The sequence below is a fragment of the Lathyrus oleraceus genome, chromosome 2, assembly GCF_024323335.1.
Source record: "Lathyrus oleraceus cultivar Zhongwan6 chromosome 2, CAAS_Psat_ZW6_1.0, whole genome shotgun sequence".
NCBI classification, from domain to species: domain Eukaryota; kingdom Viridiplantae; phylum Streptophyta; class Magnoliopsida; order Fabales; family Fabaceae; genus Lathyrus; species Lathyrus oleraceus.
Window position 1 is genome coordinate 477091233 of NC_066580.1, and position 20238 is coordinate 477111470.

Consider the following 20238-nt stretch of genomic DNA (forward strand, 5'->3'; position numbering starts at 1 on the left):
TACTAAGAGACCCTAAACACCTCAGGAAAATCGTGGGATACCTCGAAGGCAAGTGAATGTGTTGAGGTGTGGAACTGTTAAGCATTACGATCAAACGGGTCGTTAAATTTCTCTCAAATTATTGTGTAATTTTATTTGATGGAATAATGATATAACCTTTTTTATTAAAATTTTTTATTTATAATTATTTTGTTATTAAAATAATTGTTAAAAAAATTAAACAAAATAACACATAAACCATATGCAATGGGGCATGCTCTTAAAGGTTTCATACATGCACCACAACCATTGACTACACCCATAGACATGTGTCATAGGAAATGTCATACCCTAATTTTTAACCATAAGATCCCACATCTCATTTGCATTTTTTATACAAGCAAGGTCACATTTTGCTCTTTCCCCTTATTCATCTTTGAGTTTGCTTTTGTAGGGATCACCAAGCACTTCTTTGTTGATGCTTTTACCTTTGTGTTTATTTGATTTATTGCTTATCTAACCACTAATAAAAATACCAAAAATATATCTTGTTTCCCTTAAGTTTATTATCCAAGGTAGGGCTTTTCAAATCAAGAGCATCTCAAAGTTTAGTTGCTTACTTCTCAAGGAAAGTCAAAGGTTCATGTGTTTATTTTCATTCCTTCTTCAACAAGCAACTTCAAGATTTGATCTATTTAATCAAGAGACAATAAAGGAAACCTCATTTTTAGTTCATATGACTTCCCATGTGCTTTGAAGTGCAAGAAAATTCCAAATATACAAGTTTGTTCCAAGGAGTTTGACCTAAAAGTCAACAACTTGAAGTCAAAGTTCCAACGATCACAATTCCTTCAATTCTCAATATTTTTTAATTACCCTTTTTGCATATAACTCTTATTAACATACTCTATAACTTATCTTTACATGACAAGAGCCAATTATTCTTGGAGGATCATCAAAAGTTTGAAGACATTATAGGTCGTTTGTGGACTTAGTGAAATTTGACCTATTTTCAAGTGACTTTTTCTCAACTTTCAAGGATTGTAACTTCTTCAACTTTTAACATATGAAGCTGATTATTTTTGCATAATTTCATTTGTGATTCCCCCATAATATATCCATTCACTCTCTGATACTTTTCCCTAATTTATCTGGTGTTGATTGATCGTGTTGATCATTTAATTTAATATTTCGTGGTTTGCTTGTTTTTGAAACTTTTTTGAAATTCCCTTTGCTCAGTTCACATAAATGAATTTAGAGTATGAGGTTGAATTCAGGATGAGAAGAGGATCACAATGGTGGTGGTCTCATGTCTTGAATTTACCAAACGATGAAACTCCAGTGAGAGCTCATCGGAGAAGATGACCGAAGTTTTCTCAGGTTGTTCGAGTTTGAATCAGACACGTTGGCAAATTGAAAAGTTTTGATTGGTTGAATTTGAATCGGATCATGTGTTTGGCTTACAGCGTGTTCCACCATACATCCTAACCTTTGGAGTGTTGGATCTGCCACGTCAATTAATGAGGCGTGATCCAACGCTCTGTGTTTTTTCTGATTTTAATTCTTTTTCTTTTATTATTTTAAAAAAATATTATTTAAACATTCGTAGTAATTTCATTTTTCATCCAAAAAATACCAAAGTAATTTCTAAAATTCTCTTTTATTTTTCTTCATCTGATTTTTATTTTTCTACATTTTATTTCATTGATTTCCTATTTTTCATGAATTTTCTCCTTTCTCCTTTGATTTAATTGGTTTAAAAATACTTTTATGCATTTTAAAATTCTGAAAACTTTATTATATGTTTCTTATTTTATTTCCAATCGTCCATAATTTTCCTGGCCATTTATTTGGTGTTTTGAAGGACTTTATGGATTTTCCATTTTATTTCTATTTTAAAAATCATTTAAAAATACCTTTGATGCATTTTTATTTCATTTAATTGCATTTTATATTTGTGTGACCTTGTGAACTTCTATTATCCTTGGATCATGATGGTTTGGACTTCAAGTCTCATCAAACTCAATGGATCTTGGGTGTTGATGGGGTGAAAACCCTAATCCACCAAAATGGATGATTGATTTTGATGATGACTTGATCAAATTTGGGTGTGACTTATCTTGATTCCTTCTTCTTCATCTCCTTCTTTTCCCTTTAAACAATTGGATGACTTGTGTCCATCTTGTTCATGATGTGTGGATTGGTACTTGATGAACTTTTATAATTCCAAACCTACCTTCTAAGTGATCCTGAATCATTTAAGGTACTTTGGATTGATGCATAAGTTTGTCCTAAGTGTCATGAAGTGTGGATTGAAGTAATGGACCATCCTCCTAGCCTTTTTGCTTGATCATTCTCTTCCTTTATTTTTTTTGTGGCATAATTTTAGGAGAATGATTTACATATCATTTCTTTAGCATGTATTAACACAAATATTATTATTGACCGGCCTCAGATAGTTGTTACTTATACATAAGTCTAATTACGATTGCTTAACATATCTCTAAATTTGTCCTAAAGGCAATGTCATTTTTATAAGTGAGATTGTAAGTATCCTATTCCTCATGGTATTGTATGACAATGTTGCTCCTTTTTCATTTGTGAGAAATAGTGGCATACTTGTTGATTTTATCCAAGTTGGAGTCCTTCTTATAAATAATGTATAAGTTCATATTTTCATGCTTGTGAGTGGATGGTTAAGTGTTCTCCAAGAAGTGACCAAAATAATTTTTTTCATCTTTACTAACATCCTTTACTAACTCTTCACCTGTATTAACTTCTATTTTAATGTCATTTACTCCATGCCTTTATTTTATGTCATTTACTCTATACTTTATGTTTAGCATTTTATATCATATTGTTTGTGATTATGTCATTTTGTCCTTTGTCCATTTGGACCTTTCATTTATATCATTGTAAAGAAGATACTAATAAAAAAACCTAAAAAGAAACTTGTTTTCTCCTAACTCATGGACTTTTGGTTACTATCATTGGCATCATTGTGGAGTTGTGAACTTAGAATTAGGATCTTGACCCTTGCTTTGGGACTTATGACTTGAAACTTTGGAATTCATCCGATACCTATGACTTTGGACTTCTCTATGAAGACTTGACTTGGTTACTTTCGTTTCATCTGGTGCATGTGTTATTATTTGCTTATTTGACTTGCTTGAGACTTAATCTGAATGAGGGAATTCTTACTTGACTTATGTCATAAAGTTTGCTATCTCTTGGTTAGATCTTTCCTCCTTAACTTTTACTTTATGCTTTAGGATAGTCTCTTCTTCTCCCCCCTTTCTTAAATTTTCAAATCTTCTTCCTCTTTTTAAAACCTTCTTATTTTTCAAACTTGTGCATGGTGGGAAATGTAGAAGTTAAAGGCCGATAAAAAGTTCACCTAAACATGATCAGTAGAAGGATCATGCATGTAAGGAAAATGCAATTCAAAGAAAATGACATCTCTTGATAGAATCAGTTCTTTGTAATGTATATGAAACAAAATACGGCCTTTGATTCCAGGTTTACAACCTAAATAGATACATTTTCGGAACCTATATTCCAATTTCTTTATCTTTGCTTTTAAATTAACTTCATAGCATAAAGACCCCAAAACTTTCAAATTCGTTACGTCAGGTAGTTTGTTGTAGAGAATATGGTAGGGTGACTTGTCTTCAAGAAAGGTGTAGGAAATTTATTGATTATATAAATAACATGACCAACATGAGACCAAAAACCTTGAGGTAATTGAGCTTGAAATAAAAGAGCTCTAGTTATGCCAAGAATGTGTTGGTGTTTCCTTTGAACAATTCCATTTTGTGGAAGAGTACCAACGCAAGATGTTTGATGAATGATGCTTGAATTTGAGAATAGGATATGAGTGCAGAAACATGAAGGTTTATGTGATGGATGAATTAGTTTCGACAAAAGATTAAATCAACATTTTAGTCTTTGAAATTGTTAAAGTGTTAAAATTCAAGTTAAAGCATAGAAGAAGATTAAAAATAATCAAAGAAGAATGGTAAAGAGAATTGTTATTGCTCAAAATCTCAATCTGCCTCGTGAATATGAGTTTGCTTATATAGCAAGTAATGTGTAACTAACTAATAACCACTAACTTAGAGTTAGTTATTTTCTGTTTTGATTCTACTTTTCATGTTAGTTACATTTTCATCTTTACTCTTACATTTAGCATTCCCTTTAAAACTAGAATGTATGTCGATCATTCCTAACTTGGCTCGAAGAATATTGAATGAACCCAGGTGCAAAGGCTGAGTGAGTATATCAACAACTTGTTGTTTTGAAGTGGCGGGCATGAGATGAATGGTACCATCTATCATTTATCTCTTATGACATGACAATCAATTTCTATGTGTTTTGTTCTCTCGTGGAAAATTGGATTTGCAGTTATGTGCAAGGCACATTTGTTGTCGCAATAGATGATGATGGGCATTTGGTGTGATATTTGGAAAGTGTCGAGTAGGTAGAGAAGCCAAACACCTTCATAAGTTGCTTGGGCCAAAGCTCGATATTCATCCTCTGAAGAGGATCGGAATATCACAACTTGTTTCTTGCTTTTCAGTTGATGAGAGATTTTCTAAAAAATAAATAAATCCCCGATATGGATCTGTGTGTGTCATGACAAGCTCCCCAGACGGAGTCAGAGAAACCCTTGAGGCACAATGTGGATGATGAGCTAAAGAAAAGACCTTGTCCTTGGTTGTTTTTTAGGTATCTTAACACATGAAGACCAACTAACATGTGTTTATCAATTGGAGCATCAAGAAATTGACTAAGTTTGCTCACTGCATAAGCAATCTCAGGTTTGGTGTGAGTGAGATACAATGGTCGACCAATAAGTCTTCGATATGCAATAGGATCGGAAAGAGATGTGCCAAAAGTTTTATGAAGTTGAAGATAAGGTTGCATTCATGTGTTTTAAGGCTTGGCACCAATAAGACATGCATCAAGGATAAAATCTAATGAATACTTTCTTTGGCAAAGAGAAATGCCATTGTAGTTCGATCCACTTCAAATCCTAGGATGTATTTCAGTACTGCTAAGTCTTTTCTGATGAACTTGGAATCTAATAGAGCTTTAAAATAATTAATTTCTTCAACGTCAGTTGTAACACCCCGATAAAAATAAGATAATTATTTAAAATAAGTTAATAATATATTTATTAATTTAATTAAATAATTGGATTATTATTATTGGAATTATTATTATTGGAATAATAAGTTGGAAAATATATAAAGAGTTCCATTTGGTAAAAAGGGTTTTTCACGTGAAAACCAGAGAAGCGACAGAAGTGAGAAAGAGGCAAAAAGGAAGAGCAAGAGAACGAGGGTTGAAGGAAGGAAAATCTTGAAGCTCAGAGATTTGCCGGATTAACTCAGGTAAGGGGGGTTTATCGTCGTTTAATGGGTATTATGGGTTAACATGTAATGGGTAGTGATAAACCATTGATTTGACTCTAATTAGATGATGAATGTTGAAATTGTGAAATTTTGGATGAATGAGATATGAGTATGATTGAGGAAATTCGTAGGAATTAGAGGTAATAAGGTTAGAAATTGTGAGATTGAATGTGTATGATCTGTGTTAGACAATATGAATGAATGTTGTGTAAAAATTGGAATGTGGAAGGTGGGATCTGAAGAATCTCGTAGCAGAGAAAACCATAGCAGATCTGGAAAATCTGGTTTCTGGTCATACGCGTATGGCACTAGGTGATACGCGTATGAGATGGTCTGGTACGCGTATGGCACTAGGCAATACGCGTATGGATGAGGAAGATGATGTTTTGAACGTGGTTTGGTCTCTGTTGGTACGCGTATGGGGAAGTGGTACGCGTAGCATACGCGTATGAGGCAGGCAATACGCGTATGGGATTGGCTGAGAAATGGGCCATACGCGTATGGGACTAGGCAATACGCGTATGGGCAGAATTGTGATTTTTCTGAGCTGTTGTTGTGCAGTTTTGGTCATTGCAGCTGGGTGATGTAATTTAGCTGATGTATGATATAGTAGGGATCATTTCCCGTTGTTTTGAGCAGTGTAGGTATTAGTAGAGTGTGCTAATACGATGATTTATTATTTAGCATGATATGATATGATTCTGTGATAAACATGCTGATGATGTATGATGGTATGCATAATACTGTGAATGTATCTGTTATGTATGCAATTGTGAATGGACTGTTTATGGCTTAGAGTGTGAGCATATGTCTATTTTGAATGGTTGTTGATGTTTGCATGCTAGGTGATTTAGCATGTATATTATGGCCTTTATGGTGGTAGCTAATTCCCATGGTGAGGAATTAGTGAGTGAGTTGTTGTGGATTGTTGTTGATGTTTGCATGCTAGGTGATTAGCGTGCATATCATAGCCCTTGGGGTGGTAGCTAATTCCCATGGTGAGGAATTAGTGGGTGAGTCACTAGGTCTCAAATGAGTGGGACTAGTGAGCTTGGTAGCCGTATCTGGATTTGATCGGTGAGGTTGAACTATATGTTCACGAATAGTCGGTACCGCATGCATGGAGTCTCATTGCATAATGTATGTATGACGTATAATATGAATGGATGTATTCCAATATTATACGTGTGTTTTGTGTTGAGTTGAGTATGATGATGATTATGAGTTGATGTTACCGTTGTTGAATGTGTGATATGATTAGGGTGATGAAATGTGTTAATTTACTTAGCATTACATGATATTTTATAATGCTTATTATATCGATTGAGGAACTCACCCTTACAACTATGTTTTCAGGTAACGAGCAGTGATTGAGTAGAAGCTAGTGATTGGAGTCTAGTGTAGTTCCTTAGTGGGTCATGCTCTGGTAGATGTAACATCGGGACGGGATGTTTTACTTGTTTTTCATTGATGATTGTTGAACAAGTTTACATGTAATGTGTTACATGTTTTGCATTGTTGTTAGACTTTATCCGCTGCGAATTATGCAAATGTTTTATTTTGATGAAATAAATGAGCATGACAGGATATTTTGGAAAACGGTGTGAAGTGTCAAGTGTGACACCCTTAAATTGCATATCTACTCTGATTTATGTTTTGATGTTTTAATTTAATTTTGGGGTATTTTAGAAGGGTGTTACATTAGTGGTATCAAAGCATAGTCGGTCGAGTCGAGTCGTAATTATTCTGTTTCCCTGTACGTGATAGGTGTTGTGTAACCCTATCAGTACTTATTGTTTTAGCTTGTTGGGTTTTCAGAATAGAGATGGCTGGAAGAGGTAGAGATGATGCTGCGATTGCTGAGGCTCTGGGTATGCTAGCTGGAGTACTTGGAGGAAATCCGAATGTTGTGGGATTGGGAACTGCTCGTCAACTGAGTCAGTTCCAGAAGAACAATCCTCCAATGTTCAAGGGAGCATACGATCCAAATGGTGCTCAGAAGTGGTTGAAGGAGATCGAGAGGATCTTCCGAGTGACTGAGTGTGCCGATAACCAGAAGGTCAGGTTCGGTACGCATATGCTGTCAGAGGAAGCAGATGATTGGTGGGTTGCTACCCGCACTGAGTTGGAAGCTGCTGGGGGTGCTGAGATCACTTGGGCGGTGTTCAGAGAGAGATTCCTAAGGAAGTACTTTCCCGAGGATGTCAGAGGAAAGAAAGAGATAGAGTTCTTAGAATTGAAGCAGGGCAACCGGTCTGTTACTGAGTATGCTGCTAAGTTCATAGAGCTGTCGAAGTATTACACTCCCTATAACGAGGCTACTGGGGAATTTTCGAAATGTGTGAAGTTTGAGAACGGGTTACGTCCCGAGATCAAGCAGGCTATTGGGTATCAGCGGATTAGAGTGTTTTCTGACCTGGTGGACTGTTGCAGGATTTTTGAACAGGATACCAAGGCCAGAGCGGAGAGCTATCAGCAAAGGGTTGATAGGAAAGGCAAGAATCAGAATGATCGTGGGAAACCGTATGCAGCTGGCAAAGGTTTCCAGAGACAGAGTGGGATGAAGAGGCCTAGTGGGGGAGACTCCAGTGCCCCTGCTAAGTGTTACAGATGTGGTCAGGCTGGACATCGTATCCATGAGTGTACCAGTAAAGAGAAGAAGTGTTTCAAGTGTGGAAAAGGTGGTCACTTGGCTGCAGAGTGCCGGTTGAAGACTGTGACTTGTTTCAACTGTGGAGAAGTGGGTCATATCAGTCCACAGTGTCCTAAGCCGAAGAAAGAGAACCAGTCGGGAGGCAAGGTTTTTGCTTTATCGGGTTCTGAGACTTCTGCAGATGATCGTTTGATCCGAGGTACGTGTTATATTAATGGCTTTCCTCTTGTAGCTATTATTGACACAGGAGCGACTCATTCCTTTATATCTTTGGATTGTGCTGTGAAACTTGAATTAGAGATATCTGAGATGCATGGTAGTATGGTGATTGATACTCCTGCGAAGGGTTCAGTGACTACTACTTCAGTTTGTTTAAATTGTCCTTTGAGTATTTTTGGTAGAGACTTTGGGATGGACCTAGTGTGTCTTCCACTAGTGCAGATTGATGTTATCCTGGGTATGAACTGGTTGGTGTTTAACCGAGTTTATATCAACTGTTTTGATAAGACTGTGATCTTTCCTGAGATTGAGGAAGGAAAGAGTTTGTTTCTATCAGCCAAGCAGGTGAATGAGGCAGTAGCAGATGGGGCAGAGTTGTTTATGCTGTTAGCGACTTTGGAGGCTAAAGATAAACTGGTGATTTGCGATCTAGCCGTAGTGTGTGATTTTCCTGATGTGTTTCCTGAAGAAGTGAATGAACTACCGCCAGAGCGTGAAGTTGAGTTCTCGATTGATTTGGTACCTGGTACTAGGCCGATATCGATGGCTCCGTACCGTATGTCTGCTGTTGAGTTAACTGAATTGAAGAGTCAGCTGGAAGATCTGTTGGATAAGAAATTTATTCGTCCGAGTGTGTCGCCGTGGGGTGCACCAGTGTTATTGGTTAAGAAGAAAGAAGGTACTATGCGGTTGTGTGTGGACTACAGGCAACTGAATAAAGTGACGATCAAGAATCGGTATCCTTTGCCGAGGATTGATGATTTGATGGATCAGTTGGTTGGTGCGAGTGTGTTCAGCAAAATAGATTTGAGATCGGGATATCATCAGATACGTGTGAAAACTGAGGATATTCAGAAGACTGCTTTCAGAACAAGGTATGGACATTATGAGTATTCTGTAATGCCTTTTGGTGTGACTAATGCGCCTGGGGTATTTATGGAGTATATGAATAGGATTTTCCATCCGTACCTAGACAAGTTTGTTGTGGTGTTTATTGACGATATTTTGGTGTATTCGAAATCTGAAGAAGAGCATGCTGAGCATTTGAGAGTGGTTTTAGGAGTTCTACGAGAAAAGAAGTTGTTTGCTAAACTGTCTAAGTGTGAATTTTGGTTAGAAGAGGTTAGTTTTCTTGGTCATGTGATTTCAAGAGGTGGTGTTGCTGTTGATCCTTCTAAGATAGAAGCGGTATCTAAGTGGGAAGCTCCGAAGTCAGTTTCTGAGATAAGGAGTTTTCTTGGACTTGCAGGTTATTATAGGAAATTCATTGAGGGATTTTCTAAGTTGGCGTTACCGTTAACGATGTTGACTAGAAAGGGGCAAGCGTTTGTTTGGGACTCAAAATGTGAAGAAGGTTTCCAAGAGTTAAAGAGAAGGTTAACTACTGCTCCTATTCTGATATTACCAAGTCCGTCGGAACCATTTGAGGTTTACTGTGATGCTTCATTGTTGGGTTTGGGTGGTGTTTTGATGCAGAATAAGCAGGTTGTAGCTTATGCTTCGAGACAATTGAAGGTTCATGAGAGGAACTATCCGACACACGATTTAGAGTTGGCAGCTGTGGTATTTGTTCTGAAGTTATGGAGGCATTACTTGTACGGGTCAAGATTTGAGGTTTTCAGTGACCATAGAAGTTTAAAGTATTTGTTCGATCAGAAAGAGCTGAATATGAGACAGAGGAGATGGTTAGAGTTTCTGAAAGATTATGACTTTGGTTTGAATTACCATCCGGGTAAAGCAAACGTAGTGGCTGATGCATTGAGTCGGAAATCATTGCATATGTCTATGTTAATGGTTAAGGAATTGGATTTAATTGAGCAGTTTAGAGACTTGAGTTTGGTGTGTGAGAGTACTCACAATAGTGTTAAATTGGGAATGTTGAAGTTAACGAGTGGTATTCTGGATGAGATTAGAGAGGGTCAGAAATCCGATGTGCTTTTGGTTGATAAGTTGACTCTAGTGAATCAAGGTCAAGGTGGTGAATTCAGAGTTGATGAGAATGGTGTTTTGAAATTTGGTAATCGGGTGTGTATTCCGGATGTTACCGAACTTAAGAAGAGTATTCTTGAGGAAGGACATCTTAGTGGCCTGAGTATTCATCCTGGGGCTACGAAGATGTATCATGATTTGAAAAAGTTATTTTGGTGGCCGGGAATGAAAAAAGAAATTGCGAGTTTTGTTTATTCTTGTTTGACTTGTCAGAAGTCAAAGATTGAGCATCAGAAGCCGTCTGGGCTAATGCAACCGTTGGTTATTCCAGAGTGGAAGTGGGATAGTATCAGTATGGATTTTGTTTCTGGTTTACCGAGGACAATTAAGAATTTTGAAGCTATTTGGGTGATTGTTGACAGATTGACAAAATCGGCTCATTTCATTCCGATCAGAATGGATTATCCGTTAGAGAGATTAGCTGAGTTGTATATCGAGAAAATTGTAAGTTTGCATGGTATTCCGTCGAGTATTGTTTCGGACAGAGATCCTAGATTTACATCGAAGTTCTGGGAAGGTTTGCAGAGGGCTTTGGGAACTAAGCTGAGATTGAGTTCTGCATATCATCCGCAGACTGATGGTCAGACTGAGAGGACGATTCAGTCACTAGAGGATCTTTTGAGGGCTTGTGTTTTGGAAAAGGGAGGTGCTTGGGATTGTTATTTATCTTTGATGGAGTTTACCTACAACAATAGTTTTCATTCGAGCATTGGTATGGCACCGTTTGAAGCTTTGTATGGTAGGAGATGTCGGACACCTTTATGTTGGTATGAGTCCGGTGAGAGTGCTGTGGTTGGACCGGAGATTGTTCAACAAACTACGGAAAAGATTAAGATGATTCAGGAGAAGATGAGGATTGCTCAGAGTCGTCAGAAGAGTTATCACGACAAGAGGAGGAAGTCACTTGAGTTTCAAGAGGGAGATCATGTGTTTCTTCGTGTTACTCCGATAACTGGGGTTGGTCGAGCTTTGAAGTCGAAGAAGTTGACACCTCGATTTATTGGTCCTTATCAGATTTTGGAGAGGATAGGGGAGGTAGCCTATCGTATCGCTTTACCGCCGTCACTTGCGAATTTGCATGAGGTTTTTCATGTGTCTCAGTTGAGGAGGTACATTCCTGATCCGTCGCATGTGGTCCAAGTAGATGATGTACAGGTGAGAGATAACCTGACTGTTGAAACATCACCTATGAGGATCGAGGATCGAGAGTTGAAGCAGTTGCGGGGTAAAGAGATTGTTTTAGTAAAGGTAGCTTGGGGAGGACCAGCAGGTGGCAATGTGACTTGGGAACTTGAGAGTCAGATGAAGGAGTCTTATCCTGAGTTATTCACTTGAGGTATGTTTTCGAGGACGAAAACTCTTTTAGTGGGGGAGAGTTGTAACACCCCGATAAAAATAAGATAATTATTTAAAATAAGTTAATAATATATTTATTAATTTAATTAAATAATTGGATTATTATTATTGGAATTATTATTATTGGAATAATAAGTTGGAAAATATATAAAGAGTTCCATTTGGTAAAAAGGGTTTTTCACGTGAAAACCAGAGAAGCGACAGAAGTGAGAAAGAGGCAAAGAGGAAGAGCAAGAGAACGAGGGTTGAAGGAAGGAAAAGCTTGAAGCTCAGAGATTTGCCGGATTAACTCAGGTAAGGGGGGTTTATCATCGTTTAATGGGTATTATGGGTTAACATGTAATGGGTAGTGATAAACCATTGATTTGACTCTAATTAGATGATGAATGTTGAAATTGTGAAATTTTGGATGAATGAGATATGAGTATGATTGAGGAAATTCGTAGGAATTAGAGGTAATAAGGTTAGAAATTGTGAGATTGAATGTGTATGATCTGGTTAGACAATATGAATGAATGTTGTGTAAAAATTGGAATGTGGAAGGTGGGATCTGAAGAATCTCGTAGCAGAGAAAACCATAGCAGATCTGGAAAATCTGGTTTCTGGTCATACGCGTATGGCACTAGGTGATACGCGTATGAGATGGTCTGGTACGCGTATGGCACTAGGCAATACGCGTATGGATGAGGAAGATGATGTTTTGAACGTGGTTTGGTCTCTGTTGGTACGCGTATGGGGAAGTGGTACGCGTAGCATACGCGTATAAGGCAGGCAATACGCGTATGGGATTGGCTGAGAAATGGGCCATACGCGTATGGGACTAGGCAATACGCGTATGGGCAGAATTGTGATTTTTCTGAGCTGTTGTTGTGCAGTTTTGGTCATTGCAGCTGGGTGATGTAATTTAGCTGATGTATGATATAGTAGGGATCATTTCCCGTTGTTTTGAGCAGTGTAGGTATTAGTAGAGTGTGCTAATACGGTGATTTATTATTTAGCATGATATGATATGATTCTGTGATAAACATGCTGATGATGTATGATGGTATGCATAATACTGTGAATGTATCTGTTATGTATGCAATTGTGAATGGACTGTTTATGGCTTAGAGTGTGAGCATATGTCTATTTTGAATGGTTGTTGATGTTTGCATGCTAGGTGATTTAGCATGTATATTATGGCCTTTATGGTGGTAGCTAATTCCCATGGTGAGGAATTAGTGAGTGAGTTGTTGTGGATTGTTGTTGATGTTTGCATGCTAGGTGATTAGCGTGCATATCATAGCCCTTGGGGTGGTAGCTAATTCCCATGGTGAGGAATTAGTGGGTGAGTCACTAGGTCTCAAATGAGTGGGACTAGTGAGCTTGGTAGCCGTATCTGGATTTGATCGGTGAGGTTGAACTATATGTTCACGAATAGTCGGTACCGCATGCATGGAGTCTCATTGCATAATGTATGTATGGCGTATAATATGAATGGATGTATTCCAATATTATACGTGTGTTTTGTGTTGAGTTGAGTATGATGATGATTATGAGTTGATGTTACCGTTGTTGAATGTGTGATATGATTAGGGTGATGAAATGTGTTAATTTACTTAGCATTACATGATATTTTATAATGCTTATTATATCGATTGAGGAACTCACCCTTACAACTATGTTTTCAGGTAACGAGCAGTGATTGAGTAGAAGCTAGTGATTGGAGTCTAGTGTAGTTCCTTAGTGGGTCATGCTCTGGTAGATGTAACATCGGGACGGGATGTTTTACTTGTTTTTCATTGATGATTGTTGAACAAGTTTACATGTAATGTGTTACATGTTTTGCATTGTTGTTAGACTTTATCCGCTGCGAATTATGCAAATGTTTTATTTTGATGAAATAAATGAGCATGACAGGATATTTTGGAAAACGGTGTGAAGTGTCAAGTGTGACACCCTTAAATTGCATATCTACTCTGATTTATGTTTTGATGTTTTAATTTAATTTTGGGGTATTTTAGAAGGGTGTTACATCGGTCCCCCCTATAATCAAGTCATCGATATAAACAAGAATGAATGTGAATCCTTTAGATGAATTGTTAGTGAAGAGTGAATAATCAGCCTTAGATTGAGTGTAGCCTGATGAAGCGAGTGTATCCATGAGTTTAGTATTCCATTGTCTACTTGTTTGCCTCAAACCATAAAGTAATATTTGAAATTTGCACACAAGATCAGGTTAGGGCAGGTCAAGACCTGAAGGAGCTTCCATGTAGACCTCTTCATTAAGGTCTCCATGCAGAAAAGTTGTGTTAATATCAAGTTGAAAAAGTGGACAATTTTGAACTGCTGCAATGGCCAATAGAACCCTGGTGGTGGTCATTTCACCACAGGATTGAAAGTGTCGATGTAATCTAACCCTTCAGATTGTGTAAAACCTTTTGCACCCAAATGTGCCTTGTATATCTCAGTTGTACCATTGGCATGTAACTTCAACTTTAATACCCATTTGCATCCAATGGCCTTTTTGTGTGAAGGTAAAGGAACAAGATTCCAAGTGTTGGTTTTAATCATAACAACTAACTCAGTTTTGATATCATTTCTCTAATTAACATCGTAAACAACAATCTGATATGTTTGAGGTTCACTAAGGGTATACAAATTTAAAATGAAGTGTTTATGTGTAGGAGATAAGGAATCATAAGATATGACTGATGAAAGAGGATACTTACATGGAGAAGATGAATTAAAGCACATGAACCTGAACCGTGAATTGTATTGGAAAGGGTAATCTTACAGGCATGTTGAAGGTTGCACATGTCTAGTGGATTTTATGATAGGTAAGTTGAATTGAGGAGTAGGGGTGGTTTCATGATTAGGTTGAGGGACATTGTTAGAGTTTAAGACAGTGGTGTATGAGCAGACAATTCCCTAATTTGGGTAGATGATATAGGATTTGAAGTAAGGGACAAAGCAGACGGTAGGCTAAGTTTGGAGGGATTATGATTGTGCATGGTGGGAAATGTAGAAGTAAAAGGCCGATAAAAAGTTCACCTAAACATGATCAGTAGAAGGATCATGCATGTAAGGAAAATCCAATTCAAAGAAAATGACATCTCTTGATAGAATCAGTTCTTTGTAATGTATATGAAACAAAATATGGCCTTTGATGCCAGGTTTATAACCTAAATAGATACATTTTTGGAACCTATATTCCAATTTCTTTCTCTTTGCTTTTAAATTAATTGCATAACATAAAGACCCAAAAACATTCAAATTGGTTATGTCAGGTAGTTTGTTGTAGAGAATTTGGTAGGGTGACTTGTGTTCAAGAAAGGTGTAGGAAATTTATTGATTATATGAATAACATGACCAACATAAGCCCAAAAACCTTGAGGTAATTGAGCTTGAAATAAAAGAGCTCTAGTTATGCCAAGAATGTGTTGGTGTTTCCTTTCAACAATTCCATTTTGTGGAAGAGTACCAACGCAAGATTTTTAATGAATGATGCTATCTCTTGGTTAGATCTTTCCTCCTTAGCTTTTACTTTATACTTTAGGATATTCTCTTCTTCTCCTCCCTTTCTTAAATTTTCAAATCTTCTTCCTCTTTTCAAAACCTTCTTGTTTTTCAAACTTGAATCATTTTTTTCAATATACCTTGACTTTTGTCAAGTGATTTTCAAAATCTTTTTCTTAATAAATGCCAATCCATCTTAAGCATATTTAGACAAATTTCAAAAGGCTAAAAAATGCATAACTCATTTAAACCATTTTTGTGCCCTTGTGCACTTTTCCTTTTAAACTTTTTCTCAAGGTATTAGACATGAGTCATTTTCATAGTTGAGATATAATTATCTTATCTCCATAGTATTGCTGATAATTTTTTTTCCATATGTGAGAGCTAGTGGAATACTTGTTGATCCTTATCCAAGTTGGAGTCTTTCTCGTGATTATGCAAAGTACTCATACTTGTGGGTGACTAGTTGAGTATTCTCCTTAAAATGACAAAATGTCTTTTTTCCATAAAAATGAATCAAAACAAACTCCCTTTGTTAGTTTTACCACAAACTACAAGGTTTTGATCCTCCATTGCACTTTGTTGGTACGTAGGTATGAGACTTTAAAAATCTTGACAAACATAAAATAAAAAAAAAATATATTTCTTTTCCCATCTCTCTAATCTTTTAACAAACAACACCCTTTTTCAAACCAAAACGTACATATTTTCAAAAAGGTTCATATGGAGTACCATGGATGTTTAGGATGCTAATATCTTCCATTTGCATAACTAACCCCCCGACCTTTGTTCTCTTTTTTTTATCAGTTTTATTTTAAAACTTCTTTGAATTTTGTTCGTACTTTTTTCATTTTTCTTTGGAAACAATAAAAGTACAGTGACGACTCTTACTTTGCGAGTTAAGTTAATAAATAGCTTAATTTCACAAAATTTACCGCTATAGACAATGACGACTTAGGTTAAATACCGAGTGCATGCGCCACGGACAATGACACATCTTCTTTGTGGCAATTTTTTTTTTTGAAAAAAGATTAGTTTGTTATTTTTCTTAAAAAGTGATTATTTAGGAAAAAAATATTAGTTTGTTTGAAAATTAATTTAAAATACATATTGTTTTGATTTGTTGGACCTAACTCCTAAATATAAATCAAATTAACTTCTATTTTTAAAATTTAAAATATACATAATATAGTATTATATTCTAACTAATAATTATTATAATTTTTTAGAATAATAAAATTAATAAATTATATATTAACATATTCTGTACGATAACAAAATACTATAATATCCATACTATAACATATAACAAAATATTATAACATATTTTGCTTATAATTGTGATCCGAATAGTATATTTTCTTTGGTTAATTATTGAGCTCAATTATTAACTTTCTGGACTTCAATTTTATTGTAAAAAAAAGTTTGTAGCAGAAATAATTACAATTCCAATTTCCGAACAATCAAACAACATAAACGCATCAAAGTTGTTGGAGCAGAAACACATTCAAACGACAAAATTGTACGACTATGTCTCTCTGAACCATCCATTCCTCTTTCTTCATCTAGTTCTGTATATTGAATTTCCACTTTTCTATTTCTGTCCCAAATTCAACAATTAGTCAACTAACTAACTTGGGTCAACGCCTTATCCAACTCCTGAATGGCTCCTCGTAAGAACATTGAATCGAACACCGTTCTAGCAAACCGTTTGGTTCTTCTTTTTGTGTTTTTGGCTTCTTGCGGTTTGGCCTATCTTTTCTTCTCTGCGGTAACCAGAAGTGGTTCTGTATCGGAGTTTAGAGCTGGGTCAACGTCTTCCTTTGCTATAGTTGGTGAAAAAACTGGAGGAGGGTGTTGTAGAGGGGTTGAAGATTTGGAGCTTTGGGGTTCAGCTGTGAAATGGGGTTCTGATTTCAAATTCAACACTTCTGAAGGATGTTGCAATGCTTGTAAAGCTATGTGCACTGGGAAAGATGGACCTTGTCTATGTGATTCTTGGGTGTTTTGTGGAAATCGGGAGAATTGCGGCTCCAAATTCGGTGAGGTATATCACTTGATTCGACGTGTTGGTTTCTGTTATGGCTTTTTGCAAATTATTTTGGAGTGAATATATGTAGTATAGAGTTTGTTTGAGTTCGGGACGATAGTTTTAGTTTTCTTTTTTCCGATTTAGATTTTATATAAGTCATGGCATTTGATTTGGTTGTTTCAGTGTTGGTTGAAGAAACAAAAGGACAGCTTAGCCCCTCAACGGCAAGACGAAGATCCTTTTGGAGAGAAAATTACTTGGACTTCTGGTCTCGTTTTTGGAAAAGGGGAGGTAAAATTTTGGTAATTTTGATTGATCATATAGTACTATTTATAGAATTGACTTGGTAATTGTCACCTCCAAAAAAATGGAAAATTACTGGTGCACCATTTAAAATTCTCATTTGGATACTGGGTTAAAAAGGCATGCTGAACCTGAAAGAAAGTTATTAAGTTCAGTCTTCAATAGGCTATGATGTTATTTATCTCCAAAATACATGTTTCTTCTATTGTAAGTAGTATGGTAAAAGTTCTACATCAGATAATATATGGTCTGATAATGTGTTTATAACTGCGGGTAATCATAATCTTATAAGCTGACTTTGTAGGGATGAGTTAAGTTAAGCTCTAATTCAATATGGTATCTAGAGTTTGGTTTGATCCTCCTTGAATCGTCTGAGTTCTCTAATGATTGGGAATATATTAACAGTTTTTGTTTTTCCAAACAAGGTTTGAAATCATAGTTCTTTTGTCTTTGGTAGTCCCTTTGTCCAACCAACATCAAGGTTGAGTCGTTGGAAGTCATTGATGACATGTCTCATATAAACTGTTGCCTTACCATCGTTTTGGTTGAGTTGCCGCCACTGGTATCAGAGCCCAATTTAAGATCCGTTGGGTTATCAGGTTTCCATTTTCAGGTCACCCACCATTTATATCCACGCTCCATTTGTTCAGTCCTGGATGTGAAAGAGTGTTTCCGGATCGGACAATATAGGATCTAATAATGTTTTAATAAGTGGGGGCAACCTTCACCCTACAAGTCGGTTTTGTAGGAATGAGTTAGGTCAAACCCTAATTTAACAAGATATGATCTCAACATAAGTTTCTAAGTGCGAGTGGTCTTCACCTTATAAGACAGTTCGTAAGGTTGACTCAACCCAAATTCTAAAAGTGTACAATATAGAGCATGTTATATGACTTTTAGCCTAATAATATGTAATTAAGAAGACTATTTTCCATACACTTAGGCATCCATTTATAAGAGTGAATCCCAACTTTGGCATCAGTTGTGTGATTGGTCTGTAATTAACCAGTGATCGATCATCTTAGGCGGATTACCTATGTTGTAAAACCGCGTCCTCTCTTCCTCTTAATATTTACAGTTTCACGGTCTATTTATGATGTATTGCACTGTTGGAACTTTTTCAACTCTGTTATTTGTTAATATTATTTCTAATTCATCTTTTTTCAGGGTATTATTGGGTTCGAAACTGAACACGGAACTATTCAAATCAAAGTAAGTGCTCGTGATTTTGAGATGATTAAAATCTAAATGCTCTTCATTCTTTTCAAATTTCTTTAGTAGTTGTGAATTAGTATTTGAACATTCACTGGATGATTATGCAGTACCTCAGAATTTTAATAGATAGTAGTAGTGATGTATCGAACCATGCTACTTTATATTTCAATCGCTTTGTTGCGATGAGTTTAAAATATGTTTAATGCTCGATATTCTTTATTCGATGCAGCTTTTCCCTGACTGTGCTCCGCACACAGTTGCCTATATTCTAGAACTGTTGCCCTTGCACCATTGCGCTGGCTGCGAATTATACCGTGCAGAGAGCCGAGGTCAATCATGGGATTCGGAAGGAAACCATATAAAAAATGTAAGATACACTATATCACTCTACAATTATCGATATTTCATGTTGATGACGTGCCATGCCTAATGTCTGACATGTGTTGGTGGCCGACACGACGCTGACACGTGTATTTACATTCAACCGCTTAGTTTCTCAAATTATCATCAGTGTCTACGCGTCAGTGTCATATTTAATGATTGAGTCTTATAATAAATGACTTGTTATTTGCAGGCCGGTTTTGGTCCCCCGTATGCGTTAATTCAAGGGACATTAGAAGCACAAGGCACACCGTTCCATAAACTTCCTTTAGAAGATTGTCCGCTCTTAAGAAGAGGCTCAGTTGCGTTGATTGGTTCGGGTCCAGAATTCTTTATTAGCTTAGCCGATCACTCAGAATGGAAACAAGAATACACTGTTTTCGGCTCTGTTCTTCCGGAAGACATGATTGTTGCTGAGAAAATCGCTGCACTCCCCACCTTATCTGATGTTTGGAACAACGTTAACGTAACGGTTTTGAAAAAACCAGTTCCTTTCTTGCTCAAAAGAATCAATAAAAGCAGCCAAGATTGAAAGTTTGTGATAATGTGTTGATTGGTGGTTGTAGGTTTCAATTCTTTTTTGCTCCAGAGCTTATAGTATTTCCAATCTGTTACTAAAACGGTTTTGTAATTTTTTTTCACTTTTTATTTATAAACTTATTTTCACTTTATTACATTTTTGTTACTTGATTGGGTCGGATGAACATTTTCTGTCATTTCAAGTAATGAGCTTGAATTTGAGAACAAGATAAGAGTGCAGAAACATGAAGGTTTATGTGATGGATGAATTAGTTTCGACAAAAGATTAAATCAACATTTTAGTCTTTGAAATTGTTAAAGTGTTAAAATTCAAGTTAAAGCATAGAAGAAGATTAAAAGTAATCAAAGAAGGATGGTAAAGAGAATAATTATGGCTCAAAATCTCAATATGCCACATGATTATGAGTTTGCTTATATAGCAAGTAATGTGTAACTAATTAATAACCACTAACTTAGAGTTAGTTATTTTCTGATTTGATTCTACTTTTTATGTTAGTTACATTCTCATCGTTACTCTTACATTTAACATTCCCTTTAAAGTTGGAATGTATGTCGATCATTCTTAACTTGGCTTGAAGAATATTGAATGGACCCGAGTGCAGAGGCTTAATGAGTATATCAGCAATTTGTTCTTTTGAAGTGGCAGACATGAGATG

General features: G+C 36.4%; 1 protein-coding gene across 1 annotated transcript; it reads left to right on the plus strand.

The window, feature by feature from the left end:
* The first annotated feature begins 16499 nt into the window (after positions 1-16499).
* On the plus strand, positions 16500-19713 carry LOC127120567 (uncharacterized). The gene is made up of 5 exons (XM_051051038.1): positions 16500-17158; positions 17327-17434; positions 18614-18658; positions 18891-19028; positions 19236-19713. The coding sequence occupies exons 1-5, from the start codon at positions 16775-16777 to the stop codon at positions 19572-19574; spliced, it is 1014 nt and encodes a 337-aa protein (XP_050906995.1). The 5' UTR covers positions 16500-16774; the 3' UTR covers positions 19575-19713.
* Positions 19714-20238: the final 525 nt, after the last annotated feature.